At 34.9% G+C, this 21,628-nt stretch overlaps 2 protein-coding genes across 2 annotated transcripts; one reads left to right on the plus strand and one right to left on the minus strand.

The window, feature by feature from the left end:
• The first annotated feature begins 4,930 nt into the window (after positions 1-4,930).
• On the plus strand, positions 4,931-9,704 carry LOC116030123 (purple acid phosphatase 22-like). Its single transcript, XM_031272271.1, has 4 exons — positions 4,931-5,493; positions 7,745-8,313; positions 9,009-9,097; positions 9,230-9,704. Exons 1-4 carry the CDS (start codon positions 5,022-5,024, stop codon positions 9,447-9,449), a joined length of 1,350 nt encoding a protein of 449 aa, XP_031128131.1. The 5' UTR covers positions 4,931-5,021; the 3' UTR covers positions 9,450-9,704.
• A 7,602-nt stretch (positions 9,705-17,306) lies between these two features.
• On the minus strand, positions 17,307-18,410 carry LOC116030161 (zinc finger A20 and AN1 domain-containing stress-associated protein 4-like). Its single transcript, XM_031272327.1, has one exon. The coding sequence runs from the start codon at positions 18,077-18,079 to the stop codon at positions 17,630-17,632; it is 450 nt and encodes a 149-aa protein (XP_031128187.1). The 5' UTR covers positions 18,080-18,410; the 3' UTR covers positions 17,307-17,629.
• Positions 18,411-21,628: the final 3,218 nt, after the last annotated feature.

Raw genomic sequence — 21,628 nt, forward strand, 5'->3', positions numbered from 1 at the left:
CTCAGGCTAAAATCACAAAATCAAAAAACCACTCAGTTCATCTCATCGCTATCAATGGTATCTGGATCCAGCAGCTCGCGCACACCTAGTCAGGTGAACAAGGGTCACCCCTCGGGTGATCTTCGTGAGCAGCTCAACAGTAACCATGGAGGTGACCTTCGCAGCCAACTCAACAACAACAACCGCAGTGAAGGTGACCTCCGTACCCAACTCAACGACAACCATGGTGGTGGCCGTACTCCCCTCCCAGCAACTGCTGCTCCCGCCCAGGTGGTGGACCTTCAGGCAGCAGCGCAGGTCATCCAACAGGCGGCGGCGACGATGGCCCAACTAGTCGCAGAAATGCAAGGCCAGATCTTACCGCCACCACCCCCTCTGGAGGGAGAAGTGCAATCTCCGAGGCAAAACAGAACTCAGGGGGTGCAAGGATCTTCCAATAGAGGTCCCCGTGCCCAAGCAGGAAAGACAGTAACCAAACGACCATCCGGAGAAAGGATGGGCGAATCTGGTGGATTGGCTTCGCGTCACTCCACTAGACACAAAACACCACAGGAAGGCCTGGTGGAAAGACTCCAAAGGCAGATAGATGATTTGGAAAAGAAAGTAGAAGCAAGAGAACACTCACCAGAACCGGAGGTAAGAATGGCCGCTCCATTCTCTCCTGACATAATGGAAGTTCCTCTTCCAAAAGACTTTCAACTACCCACCATCAAGGCCTACACTGGCACTTCAGATCCGCGTACCCATATGACAAGATACAAGGCAGCCATGGTCATGATTGGGGCAAGCGATGCCATAATGTGCAGAGCGTTCTTGTCCACTTTGGACGGGACTGCTCAAGATTGGTTTAACACAATCCCAGACGGATCAGTTCAGACTTTTGCAGAGCTATCCAAAAGTTTCTTGTCTTATTTCTCAGGGAGTATACAACATAAGAAACCATTCTCACATCTCGGGGGGGTAAAACAGGATAAGGGAGAAAGCCTGCGAGACTTCTTAAGCAAATGGAAAAAAGAAGTCAACAACGTATATGACTTCGATTCGAAGGCAGCAATTCCCATCTTCATCCAAGCACTGAGGTCAGGCGATTTCCACAAACAACTGAACACCCACCACCCACGCTCTTATGAAGAACTCATGAGAACGACCAACCAGTACGCAGACGCAGAAGAGGCTGACAGGAGAAAGAAGGATGAGGAGGAAGGACGAAAGAGTGAGCGACCTGATAAAACAGGTCCGCCCAGCCAGACACCACGACCAAACCAACCACCCTCAACGAAGGGAAGAGATGAGCATTCTCGTCTCGCCCCACCGCGGCACTTAACACCGCTCACTCACCCGGTTAGCGTGATTCTAAGTCACGCTGAGGAAATGGGAATGGTGCATTTTCCCTCAGCACCAGCATTTGTTGAGTGTCCGGGACAGTACCAGCATCAACAAAGCCTACCCGACAATGTGTGGCGAAAGAAAGAAGATCCTGAGCCTTCAGCTTCCAACACCAAGAAAAGGAGGTGTGACCTGGGCGAGAAAGCAAGAGACAGTGAGCTAGAGGAAAAGTCCGTGCAACGCAAAAAACATGTAATTCGCTGATGGTCGGTCAAAAACTCTCCAAGTTGGCCGAAGTCAGTCCTCGTCCAAAATTTAAAAAAAAAAAACAATAATAATAATATAATTGGCCGAGGTCAGTCCTCGGCCAACACTTGGTCGAGGCTTGACCTCCGAGGTCAGTCCTCGGCCAACACTTGGTCGAGGCTTGACCTCGGCCAACACTTGGTTTGAAGTACTTGGTCGAGGCTTGACCTCGGCCAACACTTGGTTTGAAGTCGACCACCTCGGCTTGACCTCGGCCAACACTTGGTTTGAAGTCGACCACCTCATCAAGTGGCTCCTCAAGTGGTGTCACCTCATCAAGTGGCGCATCAAGTGGCTCCTCAAGTGGTGTCACCTCATCAAGTGGCGATGCTCCTCATCAAGTAAAAAACTCTATTCCCTTAGGGCCGGCACGAGATCCGGTCTCGCTAGCTACCTGACGGGAGAGTGTTTTCCTGGGTCAAGCCAGATGCTTGATTTCAAAAACACCACACTCTAGTCCCTTAGGGCTGGCACGAGATCCGATCTCGCTAGCTACCTGACGGGAGAGCAGACCTTTGATCGAAGCCTACGGCTGGTCGAAGTAAGCTCGCGCACAGAACGTCAAACAAAAAAAAAAACAAACAAACAAACAAAAACAAAAACAAACAAACAAAAAAAAAACAAAACAAAACAAAAACCAAAAAACAAAAAGAAAAAGAAAAAGAAACAAAAACAAAAAAAAAAAAAAAGATTATGGCCGAGGTGACCTCGGCCAAAATTAATTGGCCGAGGTCAGATTCGGCCAAAATTAATTGGCCGAGGTCTGACCTCGGCCACTACGGTTCGGAAAAAAAAAAAAAAACAGTCTCATGCAGATCATTACTCCCAAACCACCTCAATTACTCTCGTTGGCTAGGGAGTGGGGGGACTGGTGACAGGGTAATTGGGTACCCGACCCGAAACTATTGGCAGCACCCAAGACACTTCACCCCTCAGCATCAATGCTCAACGGTTCAACTCCTTAGCATTGATGGCCAACGTTCAGCTCCTCAGCATTGATGACAGACGTTCAGCTCCTCAGCATTCAACACCTCAGGTACTGATGTCCAACGATCAACTCTTCATCAATGCTCCGTTACTGAGCTGAAGGGAATAAAAAGGCTCACAACCACATAGTGAAGGGGGACACTTCTTACACTTCTTACTAGACAATAGATATTACATTCACTTGTACACTGAGCACTACGCTCAATACTGTTCTCAAGTACTCAAACATTGTATTCAGATACTCAATACTCAGATTACATACCCGGTAACCCATTATTACCGTCATAATGTATAAAAAATATGTCATCAAAATGTTATAATTGAGATCTTTTAAATGACACTATATTGATATATTTTTAATTTTGTTAAAAAAGTAAATCTATAGATAATAAAGACATCACTTTAGAGTAATAATATACTAATATTTATTTATATTATGCTTTGTTTTTATGAACATATATATGGATTTTATGAACCTACTATAGAGTGAATTGAAATTCATATGATGCATATTTAGTTTAGTGTTTATAGAAATTAAAGTTTATGTTATCATCAGAATATAGAACATATATTATAAATAATAAATATTTTATTTAATCCAAAGACCAATTCATTATAAAGCAAAATTTGATACGAGCTACCATACATGTTTTATTATAATAATTGATTTTTAGAATATCATATTTTATTTTATTAATTAATTTATTTATTTTGTAATATATAAATTTTAAAATTAATTTAATTATTAAATATATGTTACTATATGTGAATCGTAAAGGTGAAATACTAAGTTGATTTATTAATAGTGTGATGACAAAGGCGTATATTTGTTGGGTGTGAAAATAAATAAATAAATAAATAAATAAACAAACAAAGCAAAACTAAATAAGATAGGCAAGTTTGAATTAAAGTTCCTACATGTGAATGTGAGATGGATCATGGATGGTGATATTGAGACTTGCAAAGGTTTCTTTGTCACATCATGTTCTATTTAGTGGTACATTCCATGAATATGCTATGATTCATAATCACTATTATCTCGAATAGTTTGACATTTGCGGAGTTATATAAGTAAAATTTACATATTTACAAATTTTTAATAAATTTTACTCTTGTGACTCAATGACTTAGTAGACTGGACCAAATGGCAGTGCATACAAGAGATCTACACACTGTGCACATTATTCCCGCACTGCTGCGGTCGAATTGAAGTTTGAACCTTAGTCTCTTCTTCCAAACACTGCTTACTGAACCAATGAACTAAGTCCGTGCGGGTCAATAATGTCAACTAATTTATACCTACAAATCATTGGAAATTTAAAATTACATATATGCAGAATGTAATCTGATCTCAATCTATTTAATTATCAATTTTATAAGCCATCATCATTTCTTTTTATAAAAAAAAAAAAAAACTACATATTGACTTTGAGGGTAACGTGTTACTCAACATCAAGTTATCCAAACGACTTCTGGCCTGGTATTTAAACTGGATTCTAATTGGTTGTCATTGCCACCGTCCATGCGACCCTGCCCCCAATCATCAATAACAATCTCTTTATATATCCCCAGAATATTCTACTTTTAATTAATACAAATTCTTACTTAACTAATATAAGGTGTGTTTGGTTCATAGTTTTCACATCAGGAATGAGATCAAAATCAAAATTAGTGTGTGGTTGACGACTTTTTGAAACACAAGTACTATGATTTTATTACTTCTTCAATTAAAAACTTCATTCCCTAATTAAAAATACGCGGGTATCATTCCATTTTATTGGTAATTTGATTTTTAACTTTGAATTAGTGTTTTTAGATTTTTGTTTTGATTTTTTTTGTTCGTATTGATGTTTTGAATGTCATTATATTATGATTAATTGTGTTTGATTTTTTGTGTTTGTATTTTTAAAACATTTATTTCCATTATAGGGTCAGACGTAATCAAACATTAATATTAGTACATAATCATTTCAATTTTACCCTACCACCAAATATACAAAATACTTTCACCAAAAGCTATTACCATTAACAAGTATTTGATTCTCATCCCGATTCTAATTTCTATTTGCGAACCAAACACCCTAATATATAATCCCAAAAATTGTGTGTTGCTCTTCTAGTTTAAAAATGATTAAGACGTAAGTAATAAGTACTAATCTATCCCTACGTCCACATCAATGAAGATCAATTTCAAGCAATTTTTTAAACCCAAAAAAACAAAAAAAACAAAAAAAAAAAAAACCTTGATCATGTGGTCATTGCTGTAAGCATATCCAAGAAATTGATGCCATGGAATTTCTTCACGCCACTTCCATCATATCTCAATTGTCAATGCTGTATCTGTATTGTTCTTATTTTTAGTTTGAACACCATATATATAAACGTTACTTTCCTAGTTATATATGGAACAAATTAAAAAAGCTGAGCCTTCCAAAATGGATAAATGGCTGTCCCTCTTCTTCCCCATCTTGTTAACGGCTTTTCTTTTACAATTTTCCGATGCATCGCCGGAATATTCCCGCCCGCATCCTCGGCGCCTCATTTTCACCTCTCATGACCGACCCGAATCCGACCCTCAGCAGGTGCACATATCGTTGGCGGGGAAAGATCATATGAGGGTTTCATGGGTTACCTCCGATAAACACGGGGAGTCTGTCGTGGAATACGGTAAAGCGCCGGGGAGGTACGATAAGTCGGCGACCGGCGACCGTACCTCGTACCGCTACTTCTTCTATAGCTCAGGAGAAATACACCACGTTACAATTGGACCTTTGGAGCCAAGAACGACGTATTTCTATAGGTGCGGTGGAAGTGGGCCGGAGTTTAGCTTCAGAACCCCGCCGTCGACTTTTCCAGTTGAATTTGCCGTCGCCGGTGAGTGGTTCCTCTGTCCCATCCGTTTTATGTATGATAATGCAAATAACTTAATCAGGTTAACTAATACTCCCTCGGTCCCATTTAATATTTTTGGTTCGGTTTTTTGAAATCATATTTTTGGTTCGGTTAATTAGGCTTTTATTGAAATTATTTTTAACTTTTTTTTTTTTTGTAATTTAAAGTTTAGTATTGGTATACAAAATTTATATATTTATAAACTACACTAAAAATGCTATTAAACATACAAACAAAATAAATTTAAAATTAAGTAAAAAATAAACCAAAAAAATTAGTTTGACCAATAAATAATAAATAAGACAGATAAAATAGGACCGGAGGAGTAATTGGTCACTATTCTATCATAATAGGGTGTGAGATTTCTTACCTAAGGGCAATGAAATTTAGTCATTTGTGGGCAAGTTAACTAATACTTGGTCCTACACCTTTAATTAATTAAATTTACACTGTACCTTTAAATTTTTTGTTGCGTGCACTTCTTGATAGAATTTGGTCCCAAATGATCATATCATTGCTCAGATCGGAGTATGATCGTTCAAGAAACAAAACCTATGTTTGAGAAATTTGAACTAATACCTACCTGCTATAATTTGTACATGTAATTTTAGTTTACAAGGGAAATAAACATGGAATTATTAAAACAATTATATATATTCTTGTGTTTGTCTTGACAAGGGAATAGAAAATAAATATCATTTAAATAAATAAAATACCTATATTCAAAATAAAGCACATACAAATATATATATATATATATATATATATATATATATATAGTCACCCACCATAAAATAATAAAATACAAAACATCACAATAATAATAATTATTGTTTTATTTCAAAAATAATTCTAAATAAATATAAATTGAAGAACAAAATAATACCATGTACATGAACTAGGTTTTTCCAATTCGTGTACTATATATGTACATGTACTATTGACATCATATGAAAATCTTATTAAAAGAATTGAGTAGGGCATTGTCTATATAATATATGCTCCATAATAATATATCAAACTTAAGTTACATGCTCTATAATAATAAATAGGCAAAAACTTATGTAAATGTCAAGTCGAGATGAAATTAAAATGTAATATTTATAGGAAAAGGTAATACTAATTAATCATAAATAAATTGGTTGTTACTTATAAAAAGAAGTGTAATAATTTTGAAGAAAATTGAAAAGTATTATATTTTTCTTCAAAAATATTACTATTTTTCTTATAAGTAACAAATACTTTATTTCTGATATTATTAAATTTTTTAATATAAGTATCATATTTTCATCTGAATCCAACCCATTTAACGAATTAGGATTTATAAGACAGTCTCATAGGAGAATCACTGTAACGCCTCTACATTAGTTGATTTTGGTGGGCTTTTGGAATAGTAAAAACTAAGGGGGGTGTGTTTTTAACAAATGTAGGAGTGAGTTTTTAGGAAAATTATATTTTTTTCTCTTGCAAATGTGGAGTTTTTGGCAAGTGGGGAGTGTGACCCACCTTGAGGGAAGAGTTGCGCCTCATGATGCATGAGGCGCAACTCTCGCGCCCAGGCAAGCGCATGCACGGGTGTGTATTTTTTTTTTCTACTCTCATTTTCTCTTTCCTAGTTGTACTTGTAAAATCTTCTCAAAAACCTCACATTATTAAGGATGGCCTAATAAATAATGTATTGACCTAGAAATTTAATTTTGATTTGAAAACTTAATTTGAATGTACAAGAATAGACTAATGAATATTAATGGTTATAGGAATTAGGAAGTACGTGGCTGAGTGGCTGGTAGGCCAATTAATTTAAAGAGATTGGTAAGAGACTGTTTGTCTTATTATGAGACAGATGGCTGGCTTAGTACCATGATTTCCATCTGGTTACCCATGATTCATGATTCGATTTAGATCAGATGAAATAGTTTTGTCGGCACTCACTCACAGAGAAAGCTACCGAAAGGAACTTGTTGAGTTGTACGTTTAGCCCGTAAGAGTCGGGTTGAAACCATGTTACTTTCAAAAATGTGTGTATAAACAAATAAAGTTGAGCATTTATACTAATTATTATTGCTTTAGAGATAATAATATTATGAGTCCCAATAAATAGTTAAGATTGACTGGTGCGGGCCAAGTCTAGCACATTCACTTTTAAAAATGTTTAGTGGTATAAGAAAAATAAAGTTATACTTTTAGTACTAGCTATAGCTTATGGAATATTTATGGCAATATTTGATTGCAGGAGATCTGGGTCAAACAGAGTGGACAAACTCAACCTTAGACCACGTGGCCGCGTCGGACTACGACGTGTTTTTGTTGCCGGGCGACCTGTCTTACGCCGATACTCAGCAGCCGCTTTGGGACTCTTTCGGGCGCTTGGTGGAGCCCTACGCCAGCTCGCGGCCGTGGATGGTGACGGAAGGCAACCACGAGATCGAAATTTTCCCCATAATTTACCCTCACGGCTTCAAGGCCTACAACTCCAGGTGGCGAATGCCGTACCAAGAAAGTGGGTCCACGTCCAACCTGTACTACTCCTTCGACGTGGCAGCCACCCACGTTATCATGTTGGGATCTTACGCGGACTTTGACTCCCAATCCGATCAGTACAAGTGGCTCCAAGCTGACTTGGCCGATGTTGATAGGTCCAGGACTCCCTGGATTTTCGTGCTCCTCCACGCGCCTTGGTACAACTCCAATTCTGCTCATAAAGGAGAAGGAGAAAGCATGAGGAAATCCATGGAAGAATTGCTGTACAATGCTCGTGTTGATGCAGTCTTTGCTGGTCACGTCCATGCTTACGAACGCTTTGTAAGTACAATTAATTCCAACCAAATATTATATTTAATTTCTACTTAGAGCATTTCTATCAGTTTATTTTTCAAGGTTCTTAGTACAGTAAATGGATACTCATTTACTTGGATGAGAGATAAATGGTAAGAGAAAAATTTGAACAGCCTGCAAGAGAAGTTCTTGGAATAGTAAAATTAGACTCACAGATTTCAATGTTAGTTGCAGCCACGTGGGCGGGCGTGGCTGCAACATGTGTTCCCCGCGGGCGCGTGCAATCCTAGTCAGCCGCGCGGCTGACAACTTTACTTTTTTGTTTTTAATTAGATTTGTTTTAATTTTTTTTCCTCCCTCATTTTCTCTTTCCTAATCACACTTACAAAAAATTCTTCAAAAATCGCGAAAAAACTCCACTAATAAGGATGCTCTTAGAAATTTTGTTTAACGTATTATATTTGCCTCTTGTTTCATTGCATTAAAAATGAATTCTGAATTTAAATTCTCGCCCACTATATTGTATGGAAAAACCAATCTGACCAGCACTTTGACACTTAATTGGGCCGGTCCGGTGTGAACGAAAATTAGTCTGAGTATGGTATACGCTTAAAGGTACCTCTTACAGTTAGAGTCTGCTCAGACACATAGTGTTGTGATAAATAAAATCCAAATTAAATTTCTTTTTTTTTTCTAATGGTTTATGATATTTGTGATCTCAGACTAGAGTTTTCAACAATGAAGCTGATCCGTGCGGTCCTGTATACGTGACCATTGGTGATGGAGGAAACAGAGAAGGGCTCGCAATGACGTACGTTTCAAATATATTTATGACTCGGGAATGCTAAGTATTATATAAATGAATAATTTCACTATCAGTATAAACTTTTGATTATTAAAAAAAAAACATATAACATTAACGGAGTGGATATATATTTTGTAGGTTTGAGAGTCCAACTCCGTCAATATCAATGTTTCGGGAGCCAAGTTTTGGGCACGGTCGATTGAAAGTGTACAATCAAACGCATGCACATTGGTCATGGCATCGGAACGACGACACTAACGCCGTCACGGCGGATGAGATGTGGATTCAAAGCTTAAGCACGTCTAAATCATGCATCCCGGGAGCTGTGCTAGGCAACTCAGTAAAAGATGAACTCTAAATCAGATACATTAACTGAAAAAAAAAAAGTAAAACTCTCAAGGTATAGGAATAATTTATTTTCACTTAAGGTGTGGTTTCATCTAAAGTGAATTTTCAGATAATAAAGGAGGACTTCCTGGTAAATCAAAGGAATAATTTATTTGTAGCATACATTTAATCAAATTATTTATGTTTACAATATTTTCATTTTTAATGTATATGTTTAAAAATTCTTCATGCCCTACATAAAGTAATCAATTTTGTTTAATCAAAACAATAGTGTTATTAAAATTTAACGAGTTAAGTCATGAGTGCATATGTATAAAATATAAAAACATTATAGGTGTAAATCCATGTTATTTCCCTAGTTTTTATCCATATAATTTTTTTCAAGTGGCCACTAATTTGGAATGGTAACAAAATTTATTGTGGATTACGGTTCAAAACGGTGCCGTTTCTTTTAATGAAAAGAAATGAAAAGAAACGACACCCATTCCGTCCATTTAATTATATTTGTCTGACGTATTCATTTTCTTTTTATATAAATTGTAGTTTCATTTTAGTACAACTAAAATATCATTTTGTTTCAACTACAGTTTCATTTGACATTATACACTCAATATGCTAGACATGTTATTAAATTTCATTTTATACACACTGTAGTTTTATTAAACATCATTACTAATGTATAATTCTTATTCAACTACAATTTCATTGTACAATATACACTCAAATATGTGAGACTATTATTCAGTTCCATTTTATATACATTATAGTTTCATTACAACACAACTAAAATATTATTTTGATATAACTATGGTTTCGTTCGACAATATTTACTCAATATGTAAGACATGTTATTCAATTTCATTTTATACATACTGTAGTTTCATTTCAACACAGCTAAAGTATCATTTTAATTCAACTATAGTTTCATTTAATAACATACAGTCATACACTCAATATATGTGACCTGTTATTCAGTTTCATTTTAGATACACTATAGTTTCATTACAGCACAACTAAAGTATCATTCAACTTCAATTGCATTTTCATTTGATAATATACACTCACTATGTGAGATATGTTATTCAGTTTCATTTGAGATACACTGTAGTTTTATTTTATTTTGAGCACATCACAAATACGGAATTTGTTAAATATAGCGGTCATCGTTTCTTTACTTAAAGAAACGACGCCATTTTTGGACCTATAACAATTCAGTGCCTTCACAATATATAGTAGTTGGAATTTAAAAAACATTTATTAAATGTAATACTATAACAATATATTTAACCATAACATATTTATTATCCATTTAATTAATTTTATCTCAAATTTTTTAAATTACTTCATTTTTCCCATTATAACCATAAATAATATGGAAATCATTAATTTCATATTCTTCAAATAGTATCTCATTTTTCAAAATATATGACTTTTATAAGTATAATAACAAAGATGAATTAAAAAAACATTTTAAAATTATTTTATTGCTAAATATTTTTATTTAATACATTTAAATTATAATTTTAATATTGGGCTCAAATTTCATGTATTAGGTGTACGTAAAAATGACTAGTATATAAATATATAAGGAAATTGTTATAAATAATATATTAGTGGACATTATTATTGTATTTATGTGAACTTTATTACTATATTGATGAGAATTTATTGAGATGGTTTGTAACCACTATTTCTTGTAATATATATGTTGACAATGATAATGAAAATGTTGGATCTCTTTTGGTTATTCTTGTATATTATTCTCTGTAATTCCTTTTCTTTGTTAACTATACTTTGATACTATATATCCTGCAGAGCACTACATTAGAACATGAGCCATCAATTTGTAATCAAACTCGTAATATTAATCATTTGGCATTATTCAATTGACGAACTCTTTATTGCATTTAATTACTCTTCTTAAAAAAAACAAGACTTAATAAAGCTCAGCCATCTATCTTAAAACATTGAACAAATGAAATCTATACTTTAATAAAAATATGATGACATTTTGTAAACATGTAAAACTTTCATCACATCATTTAAAAGAAAAAAAAAACATTTTTTGAAAAAAAAAAAAAAAAACACCACTCTTAAGGAAAAACAACACTTTTCAATACGCAAAAAATTAAAATAAAAAATGTTGTTGACATTTTGTATATACATACAACTTTTTCCCCATGTCAAGTGGGGATACGAGCATCATTTTGACCAAATAAATACACACGAATATATTGGGAAGGCTAAAATGACATTATTTTGGTATGAATACACATGATTTTTTTACCGTATTGTTTTATATTAAATACGTATAACCCAAGCACACATTACTTTTATAAAAACCTCATCTTTTTTGCTTTATATTAAAGACGTATAACCCAAGCACACATTACTTTTATAAAAACCTCATCTTTTTTGCATATAAACAAGTATGAAAAGCTAAAGAAGTCTAAATACACATCATTTTAGGATAAATATGTATAATTTAATTTTAGGATAAATATGTATAATTTTTGAAAAATAAAGTATGTATTACTTAATTAAAGAAGTCACAAATACGCACTACTACAAAACTAAACATATAAAGATACATTTCCACTACACCTCTTAAAAAAAGTGTAGTGGATTCCCTAAAATAAAAAAAATACACTACTTTCCGCGGAACCCACAAAGAGTGGGTGCCGCGGAAAATCAGTCAAATTATTTCTCCAAAAATAAAACACTTTCGCATCATCACATGGGGGGAATAATTAGTGGCAGGAGTCTCTCTCTCATGTAAACATTTCCCTTCTTTCTCTCCATTTCCTTTCTTTATCTCTCACGGAAATAATTACGTCTCTCTCTTCCACCATCTTCTTTTCATTCCCCTTCTCTCACCATCCCCTCTCCATTTCCCTTCTTTCTCTCTTCCACCACCATCTCTCACGGGTCTCTCTCTCACCACCCCCCTCACAACCACCCCCCTCACACTCGTCGGAGGCAGAATCGAAGAAGTAGTGTCATCTCTCCATTTCAGATCTGGTGTAGAGATCTCAGATCCGGCGGCATAGAGCTCAGCTTCGGTGGCAAAAGTAGCGTAGTTTTTTTTTTGGTTTGCCGGCTTCGGCTTTTCACGGAGGATGGTCGCCGGCTTCGACTTCTCACGGAGGATAGTTGATAAAATTAGTTAAAAGAAACAAAAGGACTGCGGGCTTTTGATCTAATACTCTCTCTTGAAACTTGAGCAGCTGGTGGCTTCACTAGTTTGGTAATTGAACTAGAGCGCGAGGAAGATGAGGAAGCCAGAGCCAGATTCAAATCGACTCTCTCGGTGGCGAAGAAATCGCGGAATGCTGGTATCAAACTTGCAGCTCGGCTGCTGTTGCGGCTCCTCTCGCCGATCCTGCCGCCCCTCTTCTTCAAGAAGATGCGACACAACACCCAATTCGCCTACACAAAAAAATGAAAGGTAGATGTGATTTGGGTACGTTCCCTCCAAATCAAACGTACCCAAACCACATCTACCTTTCATTTTTTTTGTGCAGGCAAATTGGGTGTTGTGTCGCATCTTCTTGAAAAAGAGGGGCGGCAAGATCGGCGAGAGGAGTCGCAACAGCAGCCGAGCTGTAAGTTTGATACCAGCATTCCGCGATTTCTTCACCGTAGAGAGAGCCGATTTGAATCTGGCTCCGACTTCCTCATCTTCCTCGCGCTCTAGTTCGGTTACCAAACTAGTGAAGCCACCAGCTGCTCAAGTTTCAAGAGAGAGTATTAGATCAAAAGCCCGCAGTCCTTTTGTTTCTTTTAATTAATTTTATCAACTATCCTCTGTGAGAAGCCGAAGCCGGCGAGCATCCTCCGTGAGAAGCCGAAGCTGGCGAACGAAAAAAAAAATACGCTACTTCTGCCACCAGATCTGAGCTCTATGCCGCCGGATCTGAGATCTCTACACCAGATCTGAAATGGAGAGACGAAACTGCTTTTTCAATTCTGTCTCTGGCGAGTGTGTGGGCTACTTCTGCCACTCTGCACCAGATCTGAAATGGAGAGACGAAACTACTTCTTCAATTCTGTCTCCGGCGAGTATGGGGGGGGGTGAAAGAGAGACCCGTGAGAGATGGTGGTGGAAGAGAGAAAGAAGGGAAATGGAGAGGGGATGGTGAGAGAGAAGGGAAATGGAGAGAAGATGGTGGAAGAGAGAGAGAGATGTAATTATATCCGTGAGAGATAAAAGAAAGGAAGTGGAGAGAAAGAAGGGAAATGTTCACGTGAGAGAGACTCCTGCCACTAATTATTAACATCACACACTCCCATTTTCTCAAAGGTGAAGCATGGTTGATCAACTACTGGTACTTAAACTAGGTTGTCACTCCCTAATCGGGACTCAAATAATCATGTCAATTAACAATATCAAAGTTATGTCTCAACATTCCTTAACCAATTCAAATCATCCATCAAATACCTAGCCTACATCCCTACCTCCCTCCAAGGAGAACTAATCATACATAAGCATAATGAAAATAGCACAAGATTCATAATCAACAAGGAATTCCATAACAAACACAAGATAAAGATCAAAGTAATAAAACAAGAAAGTAAATTGCAAGGAATGAAATAAAGAGAAGACAAACTTATCTAGTAAAAATGGATATGAAATCCTTGAAATCCAAGTTTAAATTCTTCAATCCAAGCTTCCAAACTGTTTAGGAACCTAAATATAAGCCTAATCTAACCTAAAAATATCAAAGAAAATGAAAGAGAGAAGTTATGGTTCTAAAATGGGTCGGAATCGTGTTGAAATGGCTGAAAACGGGGTTAACTACAAGCAAAGAAAGCTGGCCACAGGCATGACCGTTTCTGTGGCCAAAAGCGCGTCTGCACTGGAATGTGGTCACGGGCGTGGCCACTCCCGTGGCTACCTACAGAGCAAAAATTTGGGAACCTATTTTGATTTCTAGGCTATTTTTCACCCTCAAAACCTTTGAATTTGCATTTGTAGTCTTCATCAAAGTTGTAGCCCTTTAAGTTAGCTTGCCAATGATATAAAGATCACTTCATTTGGACATTCGTACGCAGAGATATGACCAAAATACCGAGCAGTGGACGAATTATGCGAGAATTCCAACTTCTGGCTCTTTTGCTCCAATTTTGTCTTTGTTTGTCCAAATGACCAAGACCATTGAAAGCACCACAATTTCGCTCTCTAAGAGGTGTTGCCCCCATCTTCATAACTTCTTCTAGGCTCCCATTGACTCTACATTCTTCTAAAATGCTCCGAAAATCATTTAATTCATCTAAGTCATCAAGAATTACACGTAAACACACAAATGAATCAAATTATGAATATTTTAGGTAAAATTATGACAAATGACAAGGAAAATAAACTTAAATGCAATGTTAAAACATGAATATTTTAGCACTTATCCGCGTCACAATTATTGATGGACCGTTGTACTTATTTTATAAATGTTATGTTTTGTAATATAAAGCCAAGCCCCTTATAATAGTAAGGGGACACGCTATGAATTTTGTATTAAGACTTTTAACAATACAAACGCCTCTACTTAACTATTTTTTCCAAATATACTCCAGTAACATACTTACTCTATATATATATATATATATATATATATATATATATAATTTGTTGGGGGATCAGAAAAAATCCATCAATAATAATAATTTACTTTATTTTTAAACAATATAATAATTTACTTAAAACTACAAAATATAGAATTTATAGCGCAGAATACGTGTCGTGAATTATATATTAAATGATATAACATTTGACCGTATCATTTGTAGAACTCATAATAAACTACCATATATCTAACTTTGGTTTTCGCCCTTGAACTTATCCCTTTAGTTGCATAATCTTAATTTATATTGAGCTTCGTAATCTTCGATATTAAATACTGTTATAAGTAAGTACATCAAATTTTAGTAATACTCTATATAGCTACATTGAACCGCGTGTTTAATGCTTCATCAATTTCGATGACTCCGCTTGTACTATAAAAATATGCGCGTTTTGACTAGATTCATGCTTCTTCTGGATTACACGCACACCTCCAAGGCTCCAAATTTGATCATATCTTACACAAGTTAAGAACATAAATTTATTTACAATATAGCGCACGCGTTATTTTTCATCACTTACAATTTGAGTTTTTTTTTTTTAATAAAAAATAACTCGTAGATTGAATAGTTTTTTATTTTGACACTTATTAGCCAGCTTTGTATTTTTTAAAATGATGAAAAGAATCTGCAATTATTGCATAAGAACGTGTATTGAGTAAATTTTATCGTGTGATCTTAGTCGACAAAGAATTATAGGAGATAAATCGGTATAAGTTGCACATAACTAATTAGGTCAAACCAATAAGACAAATAAATTGCTCTAGTTGAGTGTCGAACTTGTAACATCGTGATTCCACCTCACCAACTTGCTTGAAATTGTCCATGATTTGTAAATTTTTGAAGAGTCGATCTAGAGGATCTGGCCATTGTTGGTAGTAGTTATTATGAAAGTTGCTTAATCAAGATTATGTAATTTTTTTTCTTCTTTTGTTATAAATTTATGAGTTAATTTCAACAGAGGTTTTTTGTCTTTAGTGAAAATTTTAAATTTAGTTACAGACAATCATTTTTATGATTTAACACCACACTATCATATTTTGGACACTTTTTCGGTGAAATCTTATTTTAGACAAATGTATTTTCGTCTCTACAAATTTTTTCTAAATGAGTTAATTCCTGTGAAAGTCCATTGTCTTTGGTATCATTTCCAAATTTAGTCATAAGCAATCATTTTTGCCATTTAACATCCTAGACTATCATATTTTGGTTACTTGTGGTCCTCCTAATGATTTTTTTCGGTGAAATCCTATTTTAGAAAAGAGTAGTTCCATGACAAAGAAGATGTTTTTTTTTCTTTTCTTTTCTTTTTTTTTTTTTTAACGCTCTACAGCTATAGTTGATGATTCACATAATCATGGCTAAAACAATAGCGGTTAAACTAAAGCCACCCGAGTGGTGACATCCTGAGCTTTCTAAGTGCGTTGCAAAATGATTCCCCCACACCCAGAGGTCCTTACGCACTCGGTATTGTCATTGATGAAGGACGATTTAGGGTCGGGTTGAAGGAGATGAAGACAAGAGCCAAGTGAAGGAGATTGTGCAATCTATGACTGAAGAGATGAAAATCATGAGAAAAAAAGAAAAGAAAAAGAAAATAACTGTATAAAATTTGGAAAATTAAGATAGGAAAATGCATTTATCTAAAATAGGGTTTCGTCTAAAAAAGTCATCGAAATGACAAAAAGTATCCAAAATATGATAATATGCGTTGTTAAATGACAAACCTAATTATTTGTGACTAAATTTGAGGTTGTCATCAAAGACAATGGACCTCTGTTAAAATGAATTCATAAAATTAAAGGGATAGAAAAGACCCTTGTCTAAAATAAGGTTTTACTAAAATGTCATCGAAAGAACTAAAAGTGTCCAAAATATGAAAGTCTAAGACTCCAAGGTATTAAATGATAAAAACGATAGTTTGACATTAAATTTGAAATTTCCACAAAAAATAAGACCTTCGCTAATATTAAGTCTAAATTTATAAACAACTTTAATTTAAAGTAATCAAAATTGAATGCATCACAAAGAAAGAGATGTTATTTGTACAAAATGTCAAAATCCCACCGCTATTATCAATTGCATTGAATTGAAGAAAATACTTCGTATGAAATATTATGAATGTGAAATTTTGTAGGTCGAATATTGTGGCGTCTAATGAGACTTGTTCATTATTAATATCATATAATTGAATGTACTATTTATGAAATATCTATGAAGACGTATCAAAATAAAAAACAATGACAGAATATACAGAGTATCGAGACAATAATAACATTCAAATTATCAATATCAACATCATATTTTCTCTCTCTTTTTTTGTTTTTTCTTTTTAATTTTTCTACAAGCCAGGGGTAATAATGGAAGAGAGTAACATATAGCAAAAAAAGAAAAAAGTTGAAATTAAAAAAGGAGGAGGAAATATACATGGCACGCGTGGGTGACGTGTCATTACGCGGTACCAATTTTTTTTCTTTTTTCCTTTTTTCTCCTTTCGGCATTTTTGCCGTGACGATTTCGGCACAATCATCACCGTGGATTTGCGAGGAAGTCGGAAGCTTTGAACGGCTGCGATCATATCTTGTCCAGCTTCTGCGCTTTGATCAGAGGGTTGGCCTTGGCTATGGCTTCTCTCCCTAAAGCCTTGTAGTTGAAGGTGCAGGCGTGCATCTCCGGGTACCGGTGGGTCCCGCAGAAAGTGACCCCACACCTACACCTAAACCCCGTCAATCCCACCTTCTTCCGGCAACTCGAACACCTGTTCGCCGGCAACTGCTGCACCTCCGCCGCCGCCGTCTCCGCTTTTTTCGCCGAATTCGCCGCCGCCGGCGACGAGGTAGCCGGTAGAGAAACCTGCGACGGCGAAATCGAATCAACCGAATTCACCGATTTCGTCTTCTCTTCTTCCTTGAGAAAAATGTCTCGGTAACATTTAGGGCAGTAATTCTGCGCGGCGGGGCTGCCGCAGTTGTTGGCGCACAAGCGGTGCCCCTCCGGCGCCTGGAATCCGTGCTCTTCCGCCATAGCCGATGATGCGATCCAAGAAAAAACACCTTTAATTCGATCAAATTTCCCAACGACGAAGAAACAAAGAAAAGCTGAGAGAAAAAAAAGATGAGAAATGGGTGAACTATAAAGGGAGAGGTTGAGGGTTGAAAAAACCCAAAATAAAATTCAAAAAGGAACAGAGGAAGGAGACAAGAAGGGGCTGCGCAATTCAATATTGATTATGATTGCAATTACATCAACCCAATTTTAATTAAACAAATATCATGGGAACGGACAGATAGGAAAGGACACAAAGGAGGATGATTAGCTATTTTCTTTTTCATTTTTTTTTTTATTTTTGGGGGTTTTGTTTGGAGATATCCAGGATTTTGTAGGTAGGGGGGGTTGAAGGGGGGTATTTGTATGGCTATGAGAGGGTTGATGGGGGTGGCATATGGCCAATGGTGTATCGTGTCCATATATTGTACACTTGGATTATAAATGCATGTAGCCAAATTTTACATGTCTTCTTAAATTATTTATTGTTGATGGTGATACAACACACATATAAATATGGATAGGATAGATGGTGTCTTTAGTTTGCATATATTGGTTTTGAAATTATAGGTAGGAATGTAAATTAAAAGAGTTAATGTAATATGGATCCTCCGACTATAATGTTTTTGTCATGTTTAGTCCTAAACTTTCAAATTGACCACATGTGATTCTTCAACTTTTAAATTGATAACATCTATGGTCCAAACTAATCACCCATAATCTGGTCATTTTGAAAGGATCAAGAGTAGTTAAAATTTGATAGTTGAAGGATTATGAATGATTAACTTGGAGTGCAAATGATAACAATTTAAAAGTCAAAGGACTACAAGTAGTTAATTTAAAAGTTTAACACTAAACATGACAAAATTTCTATACTCGGAGCAACGGTCGGTTTTTTTATTTGTGTGGCTCTGTGCTGGTAAATAAGTGAGGCCCTATCAAAGTATAAAAAAAACTGCGAATTGAAGAAAAGTGATTCGCGTGAATATTAAAGAATAGAATTATTATTTTTTGAATAATGCGTAGTAGAATTTAGATTAGTCATGAAAACCTAATTTTAAGCCAATATAATCACAAATACATATACTAACTATTACAGCCCGTTTGGTTCGCTGGAAAATATTTGGAGGAAATGAAATTCAAATTCCATAGAAAACAAATTAACAGGAAAATAGATTTCATTGTTTGGTTGGTGAAAAAGAAATTACTGGGAATATGAATTCAATTGTTTGGTTGGATTTGGAATGGTAAGGAATTATGAATATAAAGACCAATATGCCCTTAACAATTAATAGTGATAATAAATTATATTATTTTGATGAGGATAAAGTTGTCCATGCTCAATACTTTCTTCCCACCAAACTCTAAGGAAAACAAAATACTAACTCCTAGCAAAGAATTTGTTTTCCTCCACTTTTGGGAACTCAAGTTCCATTGAAAAACATTTTCCATCAAACCAAACAATAGAAAAACACATTTTCCTTCACTTCATGGAAAATCTTTTCCATGGAAAAGATTTTCCATCCAACCAAACACCCCCTTAGGTTATGGCTAGACTAGGGGCTCCTAAAATTTTAGGGCACTGTTCTGTTGTACATCTTTCACGCCCTAAAATCCGACCTGACGCAGAGTACCCTATATGATAAGTTAAAATATTAGACCACCCTATTGGTACAATTTGGAATTTTCATAGTGAAAGAGGGGTAATTAATTGAATCGACTAACTTTAATTATTTGTCCAATAATTGACTCAAACTTTTAGGACTAAATAATGTCTCACAATGATTAGTTGTTGAAGTTTAAGCTAACTCTCCACCAACCTATTCACCTTGTGTCGATCTCCTATTAAACCAAGAACAACCTGACCGATTTCTCTTTCACAAATTAAATATTCTTTTTGAGTTTGTTTAACTCCTTATTTGAGTACCCCATCATTATTTTTTGAACATTTTACTAAAAAAATTACTTTATATTTACTTAATTAATTTGTAGTCAAAATATTACTCCATTAGTATAAGATAGAGGAATTCTCCCAACATAGTTATGAAACGAGCGATTTCAACAATTATATATTTTTCAAAAAAGAAAAGAAAAGAAAAGAAAAGAATTTGATAATAAAAAAGAAAACTCTTTTAATTTTATCCCACAAAACAAGAGGTGAGGTACAACAACTTATATAATATGTATGTATTTATTTAGAACATGGTATCATAAAAATTTTCATCTAGTAAGAGTTGGTTTAGAAATGCAGAAAATGACTTTTGAAAGTTATTTTTTGGATTTTATCGTATTTGGATATTCGAAGAAAACAAAATCAAAGAAAAATATTCATTATGGTTAATAAAAAAATATTCAATTTGACGAATAATATATTCTTACATTTTTAGTCAAGAGACATTTTTTGAATTCTTTATTTTGTTGTCTCTCCCTTCTCTCTCGTTTCGTCTTCAAATACACTCTAGGTGTTTGATTCACGGAATGTTAGATTACCTTAGGAAATGTTAGATTGTTGGGAATGTTAGATTCATGCGTTTGGTTTAAAACTGAAGTATGTAAATAAGACAACAGAAATAAGACAAATTGATTAAAATGCTAAAAGCCCAAAACTAGTAATTAATAAGATAAGAGAATGTGATATTACCTAAGAAATTGGCAGTTCTTATGCCATTGACCCAGGTCCATGTTCACAAATTCATAATTCCATGTTCATAATTTCATAACTCCATGTTCACAATTTCATAACTTCATGTTCACAATTTCATAATTTCATATTCACAATTTCATAGCTCTACGTTCACAATTTCATAACTCTATGTTCACCAGTATTATCAAAACTCCATGTTCAACAGTATAACACAATTTTTGAATCTATATAACAAAATTGCGAATATAAAGTTCAAAAATTGTAAATATTGAGTAATATAATTTTGTATATTGAGATCTAAAATTGTGAATATAAAGTTCTAAAATTGTGAACATAGAGTTCTAAATTTGTGAATATAGACACAGGTCCTTCTTGCAAGGTGGACCCGGGTCTATATCATAATTTTCCAGAAACGGGAGTGTATCTCACATTTCCTTCCTATTGCTAAAAACTTTATGCGGAGGTTATGTTACATTCCTTTAAAAAATTATATAACTTGAACCAAACATGATAATCTTATATTTCTAAACAAATATAACCTTAGTTATCTTATATAACATGAACCAAACACCATTAAAAATGCCTTATGAAGTATGATCATCAAGATTATATTTAATACTACTACTACTAATAAATAATAATAATAATAATAATAATAATAATAATAATAATAATAATACATTATTCTGGTGAAGATAAAGCCTAATTATAATGGACATTTACAAATCGAGTGCCAAATAAGATGTGACCAGATCTAAAATAAATTTGGTAAGTGGGACACGAAGAGTACTGGATTATAAAATTTCGACTTTGAATGATTTATTTAAAATATTTTCTTGGTTAGTGGTGAGCTGTCGACGCAATATTACGCAAATCTTCTCAGT

The sequence above is a fragment of the Ipomoea triloba genome, chromosome 9 (genome assembly GCF_003576645.1).
Source record: "Ipomoea triloba cultivar NCNSP0323 chromosome 9, ASM357664v1".
Lineage (NCBI taxonomy): Eukaryota > Viridiplantae > Streptophyta > Magnoliopsida > Solanales > Convolvulaceae > Ipomoea > Ipomoea triloba.

Excerpts from the sequence above, each read along its gene's own strand:
- LOC116030161 (XM_031272327.1), bottom strand. The coding sequence starts at position 18,079 with ATGGCGGAAGAGCACGGATTCCAGGCGCCGGAGGGGCACCGCTTGTGC.
- LOC116030123 (XM_031272271.1), top strand. The coding sequence starts at position 5,022 with ATGGAACAAATTAAAAAAGCTGAGCCTTCCAAAATGGATAAATGGCTG. Across the intron at positions 5,494-7,744 it reads AGTTGAATTTGCCGTCGCCG|GAGATCTGGGTCAAACAGAG; the intron begins GTGAGTGGTTCC and ends ATTTGATTGCAG. Across the intron at positions 8,314-9,008 it reads TCCATGCTTACGAACGCTTT|ACTAGAGTTTTCAACAATGA; the intron begins GTAAGTACAATT and ends TTGTGATCTCAG.